General features: G+C 40.1%; 1 protein-coding gene across 8 annotated transcripts in view; it reads left to right on the top strand.

Annotated features, from left to right (window-relative positions):
• The window catches only part of LOC132819860 (pleckstrin homology domain-containing family G member 1), a 219202-nt gene that overhangs the window by 139126 nt on the left and 63750 nt on the right, over window positions 1–16326 (top strand). For 5 of the 8 annotated variants that reach the window (XM_060831757.1, XM_060831759.1, XM_060831761.1 and 2 more), the window contains one exon: window positions 11683–12233. In XM_060831757.1, the coding sequence (XP_060687740.1) occupies window positions 11683–12233 (551 nt within the window). Of the gene's footprint in view, window positions 1–1822; window positions 1895–3971; window positions 4042–8391; window positions 8480–11682; window positions 12234–16326 lie in introns of those variants that run through there. The other 3 variants (XM_060831765.1, XM_060831763.1, XM_060831762.1) reach the window with 3 other exon arrangements.

Raw genomic sequence — 16326 nt, forward strand, 5'->3', positions numbered from 1 at the left:
GAGCAAGTGATTTTTGAAAGTTGAAGGGGAAAGAGCCCTTGAAATGAAAGGGGACTGTCATAGACAGTTGAGGGCCTCATTTGATTACACAATGGTTGGTCCTCCTATCTGAATTACAGGTTGGTCAGTTGGGGGCTGCCATGTACCAAAAGGATTAGTCATTTGGGAGGATGATGGTGCGAGGTGTTGAATGGACATAATACATATAGTTATGACAGCTGTAGTCCATCAGCCTTGCAACTTGTCCAGTAGTAAAGAGAGTGGGTACTGGCCTTTTGTGTGAGAAAGAGGAGGTGATAGTGGCATTTACCCTTGAGGAACATTAGTCAGCAGTGCTGCAAGGTCAAATGATCTATCATTCTATTTAGACTCTGCATGGGTCAGTGCTGAATTATTTCTGACTAGGCTGGCTCATCTGTTGGCATGCTGGTAGTGGTGTATATTTAATTCTGTCTTCCCATCTTTGCCTCTAGCTTTGGTCAATGTAAACTTTGTTATTAATATAGAAACATTTAGCAAACTGCAGGAAAATGATATTAATTTGGGTAGAAACGGAATTAAACACTGAAGAATTCTCTTGACAAATAACTAGAGCTGTCTGAGAAATGGGAGGCCCTCATTCAATCTTATCAGTTGATTGTGATATTTATTTCTACAACTTTTTTGGTATTCAGTTTGGAGATATGATCACGGTTGGTGAAGCTGATTCTTGTGTAAAGCTGTGTGGCTTGGCAAGTCGTAGTGTAGGATGTATGTCTGCTGATTTTGGTGGATGATTGCTTTCTGGGACATTTTTTTGACTAACAATTTCTATCTAGCCCATTCCCCTCCTGCCATCAGGCAATAATAGTGGTTATAATATCTAGAATCTGTGCATGAGAAATCACACTTTTCGTTGTGTGGGTTTTACACAGCATGCACAAGCCAAGGGCCAAAGCACAACATGGAAAGAACATGTCCACATTATCTTCAAGAAGGGCTTATGCCCAAAACGGCGATTCTCCTGCTCCTTGGATGCTGCCTGACCTGCTGCGCTTTTCCAGCAACACATTTTTCAGCTCAGATCTCCAGCATCTGCAGTCCTCACTTTCTCCTATAACCTGGTGTTGTGTGTTTTAACTTTGTTCACCTCCAGTGTAATACCGGTTCCTCCAAATCATGACTTCTATTTATGAATCTTAGTTTTGGACTTTGCTATAAGTGAAAACATCTTTCTCTATAATAATCCTCTAATTATAAAGATGATTACCCAGCCTGTTTTGATTTTTAATTCACATGCATGTCCCCCCAAGCTGTTTTCTTTGGTTAATTTTACTTTCATGAAAAGACAATACATTTTAGTTGTGCCCTGTTTTTCCTACTGGTTCATATTCCATAAAACTTCATTTCACCATAATAAGTCACTGACTTTAACTGTACATTTTTAAACATTGGGCTGATGGAAATGGGGTCTGCTGGAGAGGGAGGTATGATAGTGTATTATTTTTAACATCTCTTGTTTAAAAATTTCTTTTACTGACCCAGATAAAAGGAGCAATGAAAATGTTCTAGCAAATTCATTCATTCCCTGTTCATTTTGATAAATGGTCAAATGCGACGACATGACACATTTGAAGACAGTGGATGGGGCGGGAGGGGTGACCACAAAATAAGAGTGCCTAACAGCAGATGTTTTAGATGCTCGGGAATACTGTGAAAACTTCTTGTGAAAGTCTGTTCTCATTTCCTTGACGCACACACACTACTTCCACTTTCTTTTGCTCGCTTGCTCACGCTCCCAATAGTACTTTGTCCTTGTTTCCACATGCAGTTTTAAGATGTTTCAAACTTCTAACTAGAACACAGTCCACAAATGAATACACAGAATCCAAACAGATTTGATTCAGGGTTAAAGGTAAGAGAAACTTGCACCTCTGATTTTATTTTAGTCCTTACTTAATGGCATTTGCTCACTTTTAACTTGTAATTTCTTTACATCTTTGGATTGATCTCGTCCACTTAATCAGTGGAAGTTAGCACCTTAAGCATTTAAAATCCTTTCCGTTCTCTCCATCTCTGTATCTATTTGCTTTATTTGGAGTCCTTGCAGATAACCCATCCTTTCCCACCAAAGTATTCACTCTGTTTTTGCTTTCTTTTCCCTGCATATGTCTTCTTGCTTCTCTTCCCTCCCTGATTTCTTTTTCTATACATGCTGTCAAATTTTTCCCCTCCCATTACTTCTACCAGTCAACCTTCATTTCAATTTTCTTTGACTATTTTGTGGTTTTGCATATGTCACTTCACAAATCCAGTTGTTAGTACTTTGCAAATGTATAATCAGTAACAGCCAGTGTGTAGCAAAATTCTGAAAAGGAATGGTGGGTCTAAGTCTCATTCATTGTGGCTTGTGCATCTACAAATTTTTGTTTTAATCTATTCAACAAATCTTGAGGTCAGATAATTATTGCTTTTTGTATCCCCTGTGTGTTCATGACTGGGAGGTAGGAATCTGTTCTTTTCCCCTTTCTCATTATCTTTCCTCCTTTTTTTTATCTTTCCCATCTGCCTCATTCAGACCCACTGGTAGGAGTGAGTCTCATTGCCATTCCCACTTCTGAGTCAGAGTTTGAAAACTACTCCAGAGCTCCAGCTTTGACTTCTGCATTGACGTCTTATCGTTAGCTCTGGAGTTCGCTCTCTTATTCTCTCACTCTGTCCCCTCTGGCTAGGTATAACTGCTTGACAAGTTTTGTGGTATGATTGTGGGTAACCTCTAGGTCCCATCTTCCAATGCTTGAGAACTATGGGCAGTGTTGGTGAGTTAGCTCAGAATGAACTAAGTGGGAAGTTGCCCCTTTCTCTGCAACAGTAATTTCATACCATCAACTCAAACAAGAAAAGATCCACTTTTCTGGAGTACCTTTCAAAACCTCAACACGTCACAATGTTCCACAGCCAGTGAAAAACATTTTGTAGTCACTGTAATGATGAAAATGGTACACGATTTCCACATGGCATCACATATACAAAGATAAATAATCCAGTCAAACACTCCTGATGTTGATCGAGGCATTAATATTAATCAGAGTCTAGAGTGTGGTGCTGGAAAAGCACAGTAGGTCAAACAGCATCCGAGGAGCAGGAGAATCGATGTTTCGGGCATAAGCCCTTCATCAGGAATGGCTCATCAGGGCTTATTTCTGTGCTTTTTCAGCACCCCACACTCAACTCTGATGTCCGGCACCTGCAGTCCTCACTTTCTCTTAATAAATATTGATCAAGACATCAGGGAAATTAAAGACTTTGTGGCTCTTGCAAATGTTGCCATCGGATCTTTTATAGGCATTTAGAAGGGCTGGAAACTACGGTTTTGTTGTGTGCCTAAAAATGGTACTTCCAGTCCAACATTCCTTCACTTCCACACTGGAGCACTTTGAATTGGACTAGACCAATTACTTTCTGACTTGAACAAGAGTGCTACTAATTGAGCCAAGACTAATAACTGAATAGTCAAGAATTGCAAATGAAGTGATAAATGTGGACACATTTTTCTTTAACTCAATGTCTTTAGAAAGTAGAAGAAATGGCAATGAGAAACATTTTTAGGTGTTCAGGGCTCTTTAAATGCTCTTGTGGTGAATGTGTCCTGAATAGAAATGTTGCCCTGCAGTGCTGGCAAACTGCCACTTTGTGAAATCAGCAAAAAGTGGAGCCTCCTGTCTAAATTTTAATGTAGCTGATGGCTCATCTCGGCCGATCGTTAATCTTCTGACTGGTGCCAAGAGTTAGATGCGGGTCAACTATGGGTGAGGACTGCATTCAGCACTGCTGCACATTGCGATGTGCACCTTTTCTGCACAGACTCAGATGAAGAAAACCCTCATTGGCTTGGGTTGATCAGTGTTACTGCACTAGGTGAGGAGATTCCATGAAGGGTTTTTGCTTTTCTGTTTTTCTTGGAGTGAAAATTGAAAATGTGCTAATGAACTGTAATCGCAAAGAAATCTTGAAGTCTAAGCAATACAAACTCAAATCATTGCAGGGAGGCCAGCCCACTGGGTAAGTAGTCATATGTGTGTCTGTTTTGTGCTTTTTTAAATCATTTTGTTTTGAGCAGATGAACATGATCTCTAATCAGATTTCCTTTTAAAGGTTTGCAGTGAGCTGTCAAGTGGCAGCAGCTGCCCTGAGCTTCCACCCACCCTGAATAATTGCCCCTTATTTTAGGGTTATTATCCAGCTGATGAATGGCTTGCTGCATGGCTGAATGCTTAAGAGGTATGATGCAAAGGAGCTGGATTATAGGAGGTTTGTTTTATTTGTGAGACACATCCGTAATTTGAAGGAGCAATTTTTGTCTGGAGCATAATACAAAAAGCAGTACAAGCAGTCATTTAGGCATAAAGCCAGATAATCAGGGTTTATCTGAGAGCTGTTTATACCTTGTAAGTATGAATGTGATCATCTAATTAGGTGGCCTTCTTGACTTGGACTCTATTCTGGACTTTGTTTCTAGTTGTCAATTTTCCTCAATTGTAGACAGAAATCATCTTAACTGTTGAAGCCATGTTGTGATGCGACATTTCTGTTAACCCAAATTTAACTTTCTTCTGTAATGGAGAATCCCTTTCTGCATTCCAGGTAAATCAAATGCTATGCTTCCATGGGGAAAGCACTCAATTTTTTCATGTGCTCTAATTTTCTTTCTTTTTGGAGAAATTTTCTTTTGACTGATAAATTACTTTAATTCACATTGTCGAGGAAGTGCCCAGATTACAAACCATTCGCTTGTTGTAAAAATCACAACTTCCTGACTGAGGAAAGGGGGGGGGCGCTGAGCAAGACGCTCACCCATGTTTATCGAGCTTGCAAACTGGATGGTTACAAGGATGGATCAAAGCAGGAAGTTCCCAGTGTTTAAGCATGCTCTCCCCTCTACTCTACTCTTGCACCCAATCTCAATCATTTGTATCAGACACCATCGTGTGACCGAGTGTGTTCAGCTTTGCATCCCAAGTCTGGAAATTTGCTGCTCGCTGTCAATGCATTTCAAGTCTGACTGACAATGCCTGTTTTCAATCTATGTTCATCTGTTCACTTTCTGCTTATATGCTATCATCTGACATTCAGGACAAGTTACTTGAAGAAAACAGTACAAGGTTGCATCCTTAATTCGTGAACACTCTGTCCTATTGTAATAGTCAAGTGCCTTGACTAAATGGCTCCAGAACAGGTTTCTTGCAAAGGCATGCACTCTGATATGTGTGAGAACTGCATTTTAAGGGGGTATGAACTTGAACTTTTAAAGACTGTTGAGAAAGCAGGCTATGTGAGGGTATTTTGCATCATACGTTGTCAGAGATTAATTTAAAGGGATTGGTCGTCATCTGTTTGACCAAGCCCTTTGTTAGCCTGTAAATACACCTTCCAAAAAGTGTATCACAGGGTGCCATATCTGGCTCAGTGGTTGCACTCTTGTCTCTGTATCACAATGTTTTAGATTCAAATCCCACTTTTGGAGACTTAAAACGTTCTAATAGAATTTTTATAGAAGCAACTCGACGGTTTGTGCTTTAACAATGTGAGGGATCGTCCAACTGATTTATTAATGTCCCTGATCACTATTAAATTTATGGCCTGGCTCTTCAAATTTGTTCGTCTCACAGAGGGTCACCAGATCTCATTTTAAAACCTCTGACTCCTTCAAGAGATTAAAATTCTTCACTTTTTCAATGGTTTGGTTTCAGAACTCTGTCACAAATCTCTCTGACTTGCATTGCCTGAATAACTGCTAACATCTCGGTAGTTCAATTCTTTTTCTTTCCTGAGACAGGACTCGCAGGGAGCTCTCAAACTACTCCCCAAACATCTAATTACTATCACCATCGTAGGTTTTATCAAACAGCCAGCTTCACCTTCTGCTGAATTTCTCCAATCTTTCTCAGTTACATTTCAAGCAAATACAACTTGTGGGCTTGCTTCATCCCACAATTCACTGTTGTGAACTATCAAGGATTCCCACAGATTTATTTTCAGCCCAGCTTTTTCCAAGGCATGGAGTTGCCACTTCCTGCACCTCTCCTCAGTCTTAACTGCCTAAAGTCTGTTAGTAGGAGCACTTTGTTTCAGCATTCTCCCAGCTCCAGCTGTAAGCAACTACTATTTCCCAGCAAACACACCAGATATATTGAAACCAGTGAACCACCACTTTCCTTAACCTGACCTTTTGGAGTTTACTATTCCCAATTTCTAATAACTACGTCGATAAAAGTCAGCTTTACAACTTTTCAGGGTTTATGGAGTGCTCTTTAAACTATTTTGGCTAACTTTCTATTCTGATTCTACCACTTTAGGGCAGTGTAGCAGACATGATCTATATGGACTTCGGTAAAGCATTCGACAAAGTTTCCCATGGGAGACTACTTAGCAAGGCTAGAGCTTGTGGAATACAGTGAGAACTAGCCATTTGGATACAGAACTGGCTCAAAGGTAGAAGACAGAAGGTGATGGTGGAAGGTTGTTTTTCAGACTGTAGGCCTGTGACCAGTGGAGTGCCAAGGATCGGTGCTGAGTCCACTGCTTTTCATCATTTATATAAATGATTTGGATGTGAGCATAAGAGGTACAGTTAGTAAGTTTGCAGATGACACCAAAACTGGAAGTGTAGTGGACAGCAAAGCAGGTTACCTCTAATTGTAACAGGATCTTGATCAGATATGTGCCAATGGGCTGAAAAGTGGCAGATGGAGTTTAATTCAGATAAATGTGAAGAACTGCATTTTGGGAAAGCAATTTTTTTTCCCTACTTGGTTCCATAATCTAATCTATATTCCAGGAAAGTGCTAGCAAAAACATTCTTTGAACACCTCTTTTATACCATTTTTGCCAACTGGATTGCCCTAGTCCATGTGTAGATTAAAAGCCCCTATTAGTATTACACTGATATTGTGATAAGCACTTTACTCAACTGTCAGTAGGGCCTAAAAATTACCGGTGGGAGCAGTTAACTGAACCTTGTTGTTCCCCATATCTATTATTCCTGGCTTTCTGTTTCATGATCATCTGATTCAAATTTTAATCACTAATGACCTTATCCTTTATTATTGGGGCTACCCCATCTCTTTGCCATTCTGTCTGTGTTTTTCTGAAAAGTGTACCTCTAAATTTATTGCCTAATATTGGTCACTTTGTAGCTATGCCTTTGTAATAATGAATCTAAACACTTCCTATATGATTATGCTTTATAAATTCCTATCTTAGAAATTCTTTTGATCTGTGAGAAAGAGATCCCAGCATTCATAGTGGTAACAAAATCCCAATTAGGACTACATGACCTATTATGTTGAGAGAGGGTTTTCACATCTGCAGTGGATACTAGAACAACTATTTCTATAGCAGTAAGGTAATGCTTAAATTTCTCCATTTGCTCTTTTGGCTCCCTGGTTGTGGAGATGCAACTTTAAAAAAATGTAATTGTTCATTATGGGCAATTGTCATTAAACATAGTTCATTACATGGACATAAATTTGTCTGCATTCTGCTTTAGGAAGTCAGTCAGGTATTTCTCTCCTGATTGCAGATTGACAAGTGCCCAGGAACTATCTATTACAAATGTTAGTTCTGTGGAAAATATCGGCCATTAGTATCTTGGTCATACTGTAACATATTTGAAGTACCTATTTGGAGCTGTCCTTCAGATGACTTACAAATGTTACGAATTAGTATCCCCAGAAACCTGTTCGAGTGAAGTGAATTCTGGCAAGGATTGAAACAGTTCGAAATGCCACTCTACCTCACCCTCCCCGAAAAGGGAACTGTTGAAGGGGAGAGGGCAAATATAAATATTCTCTCAGACCCCACTACCCTTAACCGTGCGAATTGCACGCTCCTTATTCTCCAGCATTGCAAGAAAAATACAGGGCTTGAAATAATGTGTTCCCACTCACGAAACAAAAATATTCTGGTACGTAAGAGTTAAATGTTTTTTAAAAAACCAAAAAAAATGAACACAACGCCATTCTTCCTGACCGAACCACAGGGGAGGGATGCCTCCTGATTAAATTCACTGCTTCCTTGGTAAGTACAGAGCTGAAAGCGTTTTCTCCTATTGCATGCACAAGGCTGCGGAGGATCTGAAAAACTCCAGAACGTGACCCTCTGTTCCATCCCAAACAGCATCTGACTGCTGCAGCAATGTCGACCTATTCCTGTCACCACAGCAACGGCTGCATCACAACTTAAACCAGTCTGATGTCCTGCAGTCTGCTGAACAAAGACCCCAGATCCAATGGTGGGTTTTTTGTTCGGAAGCGGATCAGAGCAGGCTGCTGATTGGCGCTCACGCTTGATTGAAAGCATCATGTGGATTAAGCGAGAGAGAGGCAACTCTCCAGTGAACTGATGATCATTGTTGACTAAGATTTTATTTGCTTTTAAAAGTTGCAGTGCGTTTTTGAGGAGCACTGAGAGCCAGATTTCTGCAGAGCCTGGAGTCTGAGTGAGTATGCCAGTTTAATAACTGTGGTGACGAACCGTACTCACTGAAGTGATACCAGACATGCAGGCCTCCCAGCGATAGATGTCAAGGCAGAGAAGCTCAATAGTGAATGTACCTTATTGTTTTTTGTTTGCAGTAGTTCTGTGGTTCAGTATGTCTCAACAAACTGAATTATATAATTTTGTATTGGAGGCCATTCAGTCCATCATCCTTGTTCCAATTCTTCAAAAGTCCTATCCAATTGCATCCACTCCATGCTGCTCACTCTTCGTTGCCAGCGGAAGTTTTCCTCAAGATATCTATTCAGTCATCTTTTTTGTTCTATACAGATTTAAGACACTTTTTGCCCTTTTCTGGAAGTGGATTCTAATTCATTTTTTAAAAATCCCAACTCCCCTGGCCAATTGTTTTACATCTATGACTCTCCTGTCCATAGATTTGCTTGCTCACTATTTGCCATAATATATCATTAACTGTTTTGGCCCTTCTTGTTGCTTTAATAAATCAAATATGGAAGTTTTCAAAAAATCTGGAAGAATGTTTCTGAAATCCTTGCTACTAGCTTTTAGTAAACCTCCCTGTAACTTGTTTTCATCCGAGTGCAGTGAAAGTGAGGGGATTTCTGATCAGCTGAGTGCACTGCTAATAATTAGTGAAATGTCCTTGGGTAAGCTTTAAAGGTTGAAAAACTCAGCACTGCCTTCTCATTTTTAAGGGGAGAAAGCATATATGTGAGGGAAGGGCTCTTGTGATGCAGTGGTATCTTTGGAGTAGGAGGCCTGGGTTCAAGTCTTAACTTGCACCAGAGATATGTAATATACCACTGAATAGGTTGATCAGAAAATACTTAGTGAGGGAGCAGGAACTCAGGTACTGATCTCTTCCCTCCTCCCAGAATGTTAACATCAGAATCTATAACAATTTCCGTTACTATTTAAAAACAGACATTTTTACCAAACAAAAGTAACCAGTTTCTATGATGCTGTCTGATTAAATGAGCACATCCTTTTTTGTAGGAAATTAACTATGCTCTCACCCGTGGCTCATTGGTCATATTTGTGCCTCTGAATCAGATGATTGTGGATTGAAATGCCACTCCATGTTTACTATAAAATTTAGATTGGTATTCCAGTGCAGACTGCTGCTTTGTTGGAACTGCGATGTCCCAGATGAGTCATTAGAGTCCTGTCTCCCCACTTGGGACTGAAGATTTTATTTTGGAAAGAGCAACTGGAGTTCTCCCTGGCATTCTGGCCAGAGCTCATCCCTCAACCAAAATCTCAACTGAAAGATCATTATTGCATAGTTTTTGGGAGTTTGCTGTATGTAAATTGGCTGTCATATTTCCTTATTTCACAAAAGTGACTTCTGATATCCTAAAGCCATAAAAGATGGCAACAAAAATAAATCTTTAAGGTCGGAGTACAAATAAAGCCAAGGAGGGGGTGGGTAAGCCTTTGAGTTCTGAATGTTATCAATTGTATTGTTAGTCATTTGATCATAAAACTTTTATTGTGCAACTTGAACTTCTGAAGATCATTTAAGGGCAAGATGAAGTGCTTCTCTGCAATTCATGTAAACTATAAGAATCACATCTTTCGATCAGAAAATATCTGTGCCAGCTTTTGAAGTTGATTCTCTACCTGATTTCTGCTGTACCTTCTATTCAGCTGGGACTGCACTGCAGTGTTGTGTTAGTGTCTGCATTGCGGGGCTCTTCAGTACACTCTGACACTGATAATGACCTGAAGAGTTTGAGAAATGAGGCTGCTCATGCAGTCGTATATTAATACAGCATGGAAACAGATCTTTCGGTCTATCTCATCAAAGCCGACCAGACATCCCAATCTTACTTAGTTGCATTTGGCCCATATCCCCCTAACCCTTCCTATTCACAAACCTATCCAGATGCCTTTAAATGTTGTAATAGTACCCACCACCACCTCTTCCTATGGCAGCATGCATATGACTTGCACCAAACATTGTGTGAAAACATTACTCCTCTGGTCTTTTTTTTTCTTAAATCTATCTCATCTAAAACCTATGCCTTCTAGTTTTGGACTTTCTTTTCTCTTCCCTTCTGTCCCCTCTCCTCCTCTTTCTTTCCCCCCCCCCCCCCCCCCGTGAAGAAAAATACCGTAGCTATTCACTCTATCCATGGTCCTCATGATTTTATAAACATCTATAAAGTAACCTCTCCGCCTCCAGGGGGGATAAAAGCCCCAGCCTATGTAGCCTCTCCCTATAAGTCAAAACCTCCAACCCTGACAACCTTGTTAATCTTTTCTGTACCCTCCCATCTTTCCTGAAGAAGGCGACCATATTGTTTGCCATGTTCTAAAAGTGGCCTCCCCAATGTCAAACATTGCTCTAAATTGAAAAAGGCATTGTGGAATGATATCATGTGTATGTCTAGTACAGTATGGACATGAATGGTAGTGATTTCAGAGCATTTCATGTTGAGTTCTTTTGTTTTTGTTTGTTTCCCATTTCTGACATGGAGATTATATGGATCCTATTTGTTTTCAGCTGGAAAAAAAACTCTGGTTTAGCGTTATTGAGGTGACTAATAGGAAATGGAGCAAAATACTGAGGGATGACTACTTTATCAAAGTCTTTGAGAGTGCAAGAAATTTTTCTTAAAATTCCATGTTGCAATGTGAGAAAAGAAATGTTTAATACTAAAAATATTCCTCTGGAGGAAAAAGTCAATTTTGCACCCTGGCCAGCTCTTGCTGTCCCCATCTCACGGAGAAGCTGTGTTGCACTTGAATGGTTACAGAAAAGTGCAAGGCTGACTGATCACCATGTGGAGAATTGTAGATCTTGCAACAAAAAAGGCAGCTGTTTGGTCCATCATACCCATGCTGTCTCTGAGATATCCAGGTTTCTCTCTCTCTCTCTCTCTCTCTCTCTTTGAGTGATTTTGCTTTCACCAATCCCTAACAGACTCCCAACAATAATTTTCTTAACCACCCCTTCCCTGTTGTTCTTTGCCCTGTCCAAAACCCTAATTTTACTGAAATGGTATAAAACTCTTGCATAAAGCACTGGAAAATCTATTTGTGACTCTTCAGTCCACATTTTAAACTGTTAAAATTTAGATTTTGCGTGATTTAAATCTTAAGTCTGTTTGACCGTTTTAAAGTTGAGTTGTCAAGTTACTTCCTAATGTTTCATTCTCTCTTGTTTTACTTTTACAGATGAGTATCGTGTTCTTCCAGATGTCTTGCCACCTGTTCGAGAGTCTCTGTCCCGTAGAGCGACCTTGACTGCGCCTGTTGGCTTCTTGCACACAGATAATAGACGGTATGGTGGAACGAGAAGCATGGATTCATCTGACCGCGATCGCCCAGTCAGCTATAGTTCCACATCTTCCTCTGCCTCCTCCAGGGATAGCCACTGCTCCTTGAGCAGTGGGATGACCCTGGTCTCCAACAGCCAGTTAGGCCTTCCTGGCCAAGAGAAGGAAGCTGGGGCCATCCGGCTGGAGCTGATCCCAGCAGGGCACTTGTCTGGCACAGATGATTGTGCAAAGGTTAACTTGCCACATACGAATTCTGGAGAGCTGGATGTGAAAAGGCCCGGAGTCATTGGAATCAAAAGAGTTGACTCCAGGGTGCCCCACAAGAATCGTGCAATGTCACCAGGAGCTGCATCTGCAAGCCCCAAGCTGCTTTATGTGGACAGAGTGGTGCAGGAAATTCTGGAGACTGAGCGGACCTATGTTGAAGATCTAAGGAGCATTGTGAAGGTACTACTCATCTGTTGGATCAAAGAGTTAATTTTGTCTTGTTCTGATGAGTTCTGTTTTGGGCTTAGAAAATGCAGGCATCAATTATTAGTTTATATGGAATGTTGGTCTTATTTAAGAGATCTAGAATACAAATGGGTGTTAGTCGTATAAAGCTCTAATTTGACCATTATACAAATGGAACAGATGGTGAGGGTATTCGGAACAAAATACAAGGAGTGCTAATGGTAAATTTAGGAAAAGTAGAATGCAAATGATTAGGTGTGAAAATGAGAAAAGAGGTCCATTTTGCTTAGAGCAATATGAACAAGACACAAGATTATGGCTTTTAGGGTGGTGGGGGAAATTATTGAACTCCATCCATTTTTGTGTCCTAAAGGCTATAAAGTACCAAAGTGGAAAATAGTGGCATTCCTCCAGCTCATGTGACGTTTTGTTGTAATACTGCAGTGGGCCCAGAACAGAAGTGTTAACATTGAGGCAAGATGGTTCAGTTGAAATGGCAAGCAACTGGAAGATTTGGGTCATTATTACAGACAGTGGAAGGGTTCTACAAAGCAGACATTTATGTAGTTTTGATATTCCCTCATCAGAAGCCATTGATTTACATTTGTAATAGATATCTGGGTCATTATTAGCAAATCAAGTCTGGATGGCTTCAGTGGTTCTCTAAGTTCTAGCTGAGGGAGACACCTTGTTTATTCTCTACTTTTTTTGTTCTTTTGGCTGGCTGGAATGTTCATACGTGCATGGAATGCTACAGTCAGAGGTGGTGAGTTTGCTTTTGCTCGGAAACTTGCTGGAGATTATTGAAAGCAGCCAATGTGAACATAGATGATCAATAGCAGCCATTTTAAAATCTGGCAGTGTAAGTTTTTTTAAAAATTTTTTTAGTTTTATATACACACACACTCTTTCCTGTCAGTAGTTGCCTTCTGTGAATCATAGACTTAATTAAAACATGCTAAAATTATGAATTACATCATTTATGTAGCATCTTCAGAAACCATATTAATGATGCTGCACTTAAGATACAGAACAAATTAGTTCTGTTTGACTTCTGATGACTTTTATTGTATCAGATCAGTTGCTCAATTGTTGTTTAACCCTCATTTAAACTGTTCCAAATAGGGTGGATTTGTACTGTTTTGCTTTGACAATATGAACAATCATGGCAGTTATTTAATCTGCAGAATGTTATTGGCAATGTTGCTCACAAGATCTTAGAGATTCCTAGCATTGATGGGAGGATGCTGAGGCTTTTCTCTCTTGACAGAGGGCACTTTTGCCTTGCACTTCAGTGTCTCCATTTTGTATCTCCCTTTAGTTTCAATTGGTCTGATTAATGATGGGATCTATCCATTGTCTGAAAGAAAACTGGAATTACTTTTGGACCATTACCTCGAGTCAATCATGTTGAAAGACAGCATATGTTGAGTGTACTGAGTGTGGGGACTTTAAAGTGTTCATTGAATATTCTCCATAATGAGCAAAGAATTTGTGGTGTAGGGGAGGAATTGGTCTTTCAGGATGCTCTTTTTTAAGATTGTGTAGACCATCAAGTTGTACAGTATACAATGTGGCCATCAGTACATTGTACTTGTACCAGCCCTTTGTAAGAGCTTTCCTGGTATCTTTTTCCAGACCTTTCCTATTTAATTGTGTAACTACAGGAATTCCCTTTTGGTTTTAAATTTATGACTAAAGATGCTTTAACCATCTATTCAGGTAAGGAATTCCAGATCTTACTGGTATTTGGGTCAATTAATTTGATATAGTTATTCCCTTCATGCATGAAAGTGGGATATAGGGGGCTTCCGAATTGAGCCATAGGCAAACTAATCAGCAATAAACCATGATGTAATACTGTATCATTGACCGTTTCATGGTGTGGTACAATTAAGTCTCTCTTATTTATCATATTATTGGCTACCAATTACCCTATTGTGGTGCAATATTACTAGTTTGACTGCCTTGGTACAATGGTGCTTTGTAAAAATAAGTCTTTAATTCAATGCATAAGATTTTGTTATTTTACTTTTGACTTGATCACAGATCAAATTCATGAGAATTTTTTAAGCCGAAGCAACATGTGTTCACAATATGCTGAAATGTTCCTTTTGTACATAAGCTTTTTAAAGCATAGTGTCCTCAATTATTTCATTAAGCGTGCTTTCTAATTCAGATTCTTCTAATTCATGTTATGCCCTAAACTCTTTCTCTCTTATCCCCCACCCCCACCTCTTGCCCCATAGCGATAGTGGACTTATTGAAATATCCAGCTAAACTTTTGGGTCACCTACTAGGCACTGTAACAATTCCAGATGAAATGATTCAAACTTCCCTATCTCAAGTCAGAAGACATCTGTGCAAGTTTTCGATTTCATTATGGAAGTGAGGAGTGCTCATCCACAAATAAATCCATGCCCCATGCCAAAACCGAATACATATTAAGTGTCTTGATTGTTTCTACATATGCAAGTCTTAAGTTGGAGAGTTTTTTTTTGGCATACTATTTTAATGAAGATAAAACTGTTATGGTGAGTCTTGTAATGTTGCCTCCTTTTTACTTGTTCATTTTGTTTTGATTTTGCTTCTCTGAGCTGGATTTTACTCCCTTGCCAACTGATGTGAAGGTGGGGTCGTTCTTAAAATCTAGCATATGCCCTTGCTGTTTGCCAATCATTATGAAATTTTACCAGAGTCGGTAGGAGGAGTATTAGCCTACCACCCCTGGGCTAATTGAGGCCCTGAAGTAGCCAATTAAAGGCTATTTTCTTCATGTCTAGTGGTAAGCCAGCATATTTAACCGTATAGACCTAGTGTCTGGCAAGGAGTGTATCAGTTTTGCAGGGACTCTAGCTCAGAGACATTCTGATCCTTCTCTCCTTTGTCCTCCCCTCCCTCTATTCATGCCAACCCTTCAAACCTGGCTCCTGCCAACCTCCGCAACCTACCTGTGCTGACCCCCTGGCAAAATGAACCCCCCTTAAACTTGGTGTCGAAATCCATTTGAAAATCTCTGCTCCAAGAATGTGTAATCCTACCATTTGCCCAGTGCTCCTTCCTGACACAACTGGGATTACAGTTGATTGTGCATTTAATTGAATGGCTATGTCCCATGAAATCCAATCCCACACCCCCCAACTGTTTTCTTTTGTTTTAAAAAAAATTTCTGCTGTTCACTACTTGATCTGTCTTCAGACACCTCTCACCACTTGTCCCTCACACCCAACAAGCCAAAGGATGATTGTAGTTAGTACTATCAATGGGGAGGTAGTTGAAAAGAAGGGAACGTTATCGTTAGATGATTTGCTGGTTGTACAGTCTACAGATCCTTTTTAAATAGTCTGAGAACGTTGACATTGTTTTGCACAGATTCCCTGTGGTGCCACCAATTAGCAGAAGTAATATGGGCAACTGTTTGGATAAAGTTTTTTATTAGGGGTCATTGCAACAGGTGGTGACCTTTCCAGCTTAGTGAAGGGCTCTTGGAAGTCTCCTTTCATCTGGCTCGTTTAACGGCTGGCAGATTGACCTTCCATTCTGTCCAAACTATTAGCCTTTCTGGACAATGGAAGCATTCTTGACAATTCCATTATTTTAGTTGTGTACTGTTTAGCATCTTGCTGTATCAGGGAAATTTTCTGGGGGATTAGCTTGACTTGATTTGTCAAATTCAAGTCTGCAAACAGAATATCAAAATTGTACAGTGCAGAAGTAAATAGAGGTAGTTCTGGGATAATATGTTTCGGCAATGTGATTTGGCAACAATGTTGCTGAAGACTTAGGACGGTATTTTGGAGTACATTTACCTCTGTTGGCAACAGTGTGATTCCACAGAAGTCTGTTTGCGTGTTTCGTTCTGTGCATATGCTAAAATCTCCACAGCTTTTTGTGTATGCACCAATGTTCTTACATTCTGCACATGCATCAGTGTTCGTGCGTGTGTGGCGACTATGTCGGTTTTCATGCAGTTCTGTGCATGCACCGATGCCCGCACCATAGTCTCTCCTCTTGCGCATTCACTGTCAGTTGCTGACAGAGCAGTTTTCTGGAGAGGAACTGTCCAGAGAGCAGCTTTCCTACATTT

Source organism: Hemiscyllium ocellatum, chromosome 10 (genome assembly GCF_020745735.1).
Source record: "Hemiscyllium ocellatum isolate sHemOce1 chromosome 10, sHemOce1.pat.X.cur, whole genome shotgun sequence".
NCBI classification, from domain to species: Eukaryota; Metazoa; Chordata; class Chondrichthyes; order Orectolobiformes; family Hemiscylliidae; genus Hemiscyllium; species Hemiscyllium ocellatum.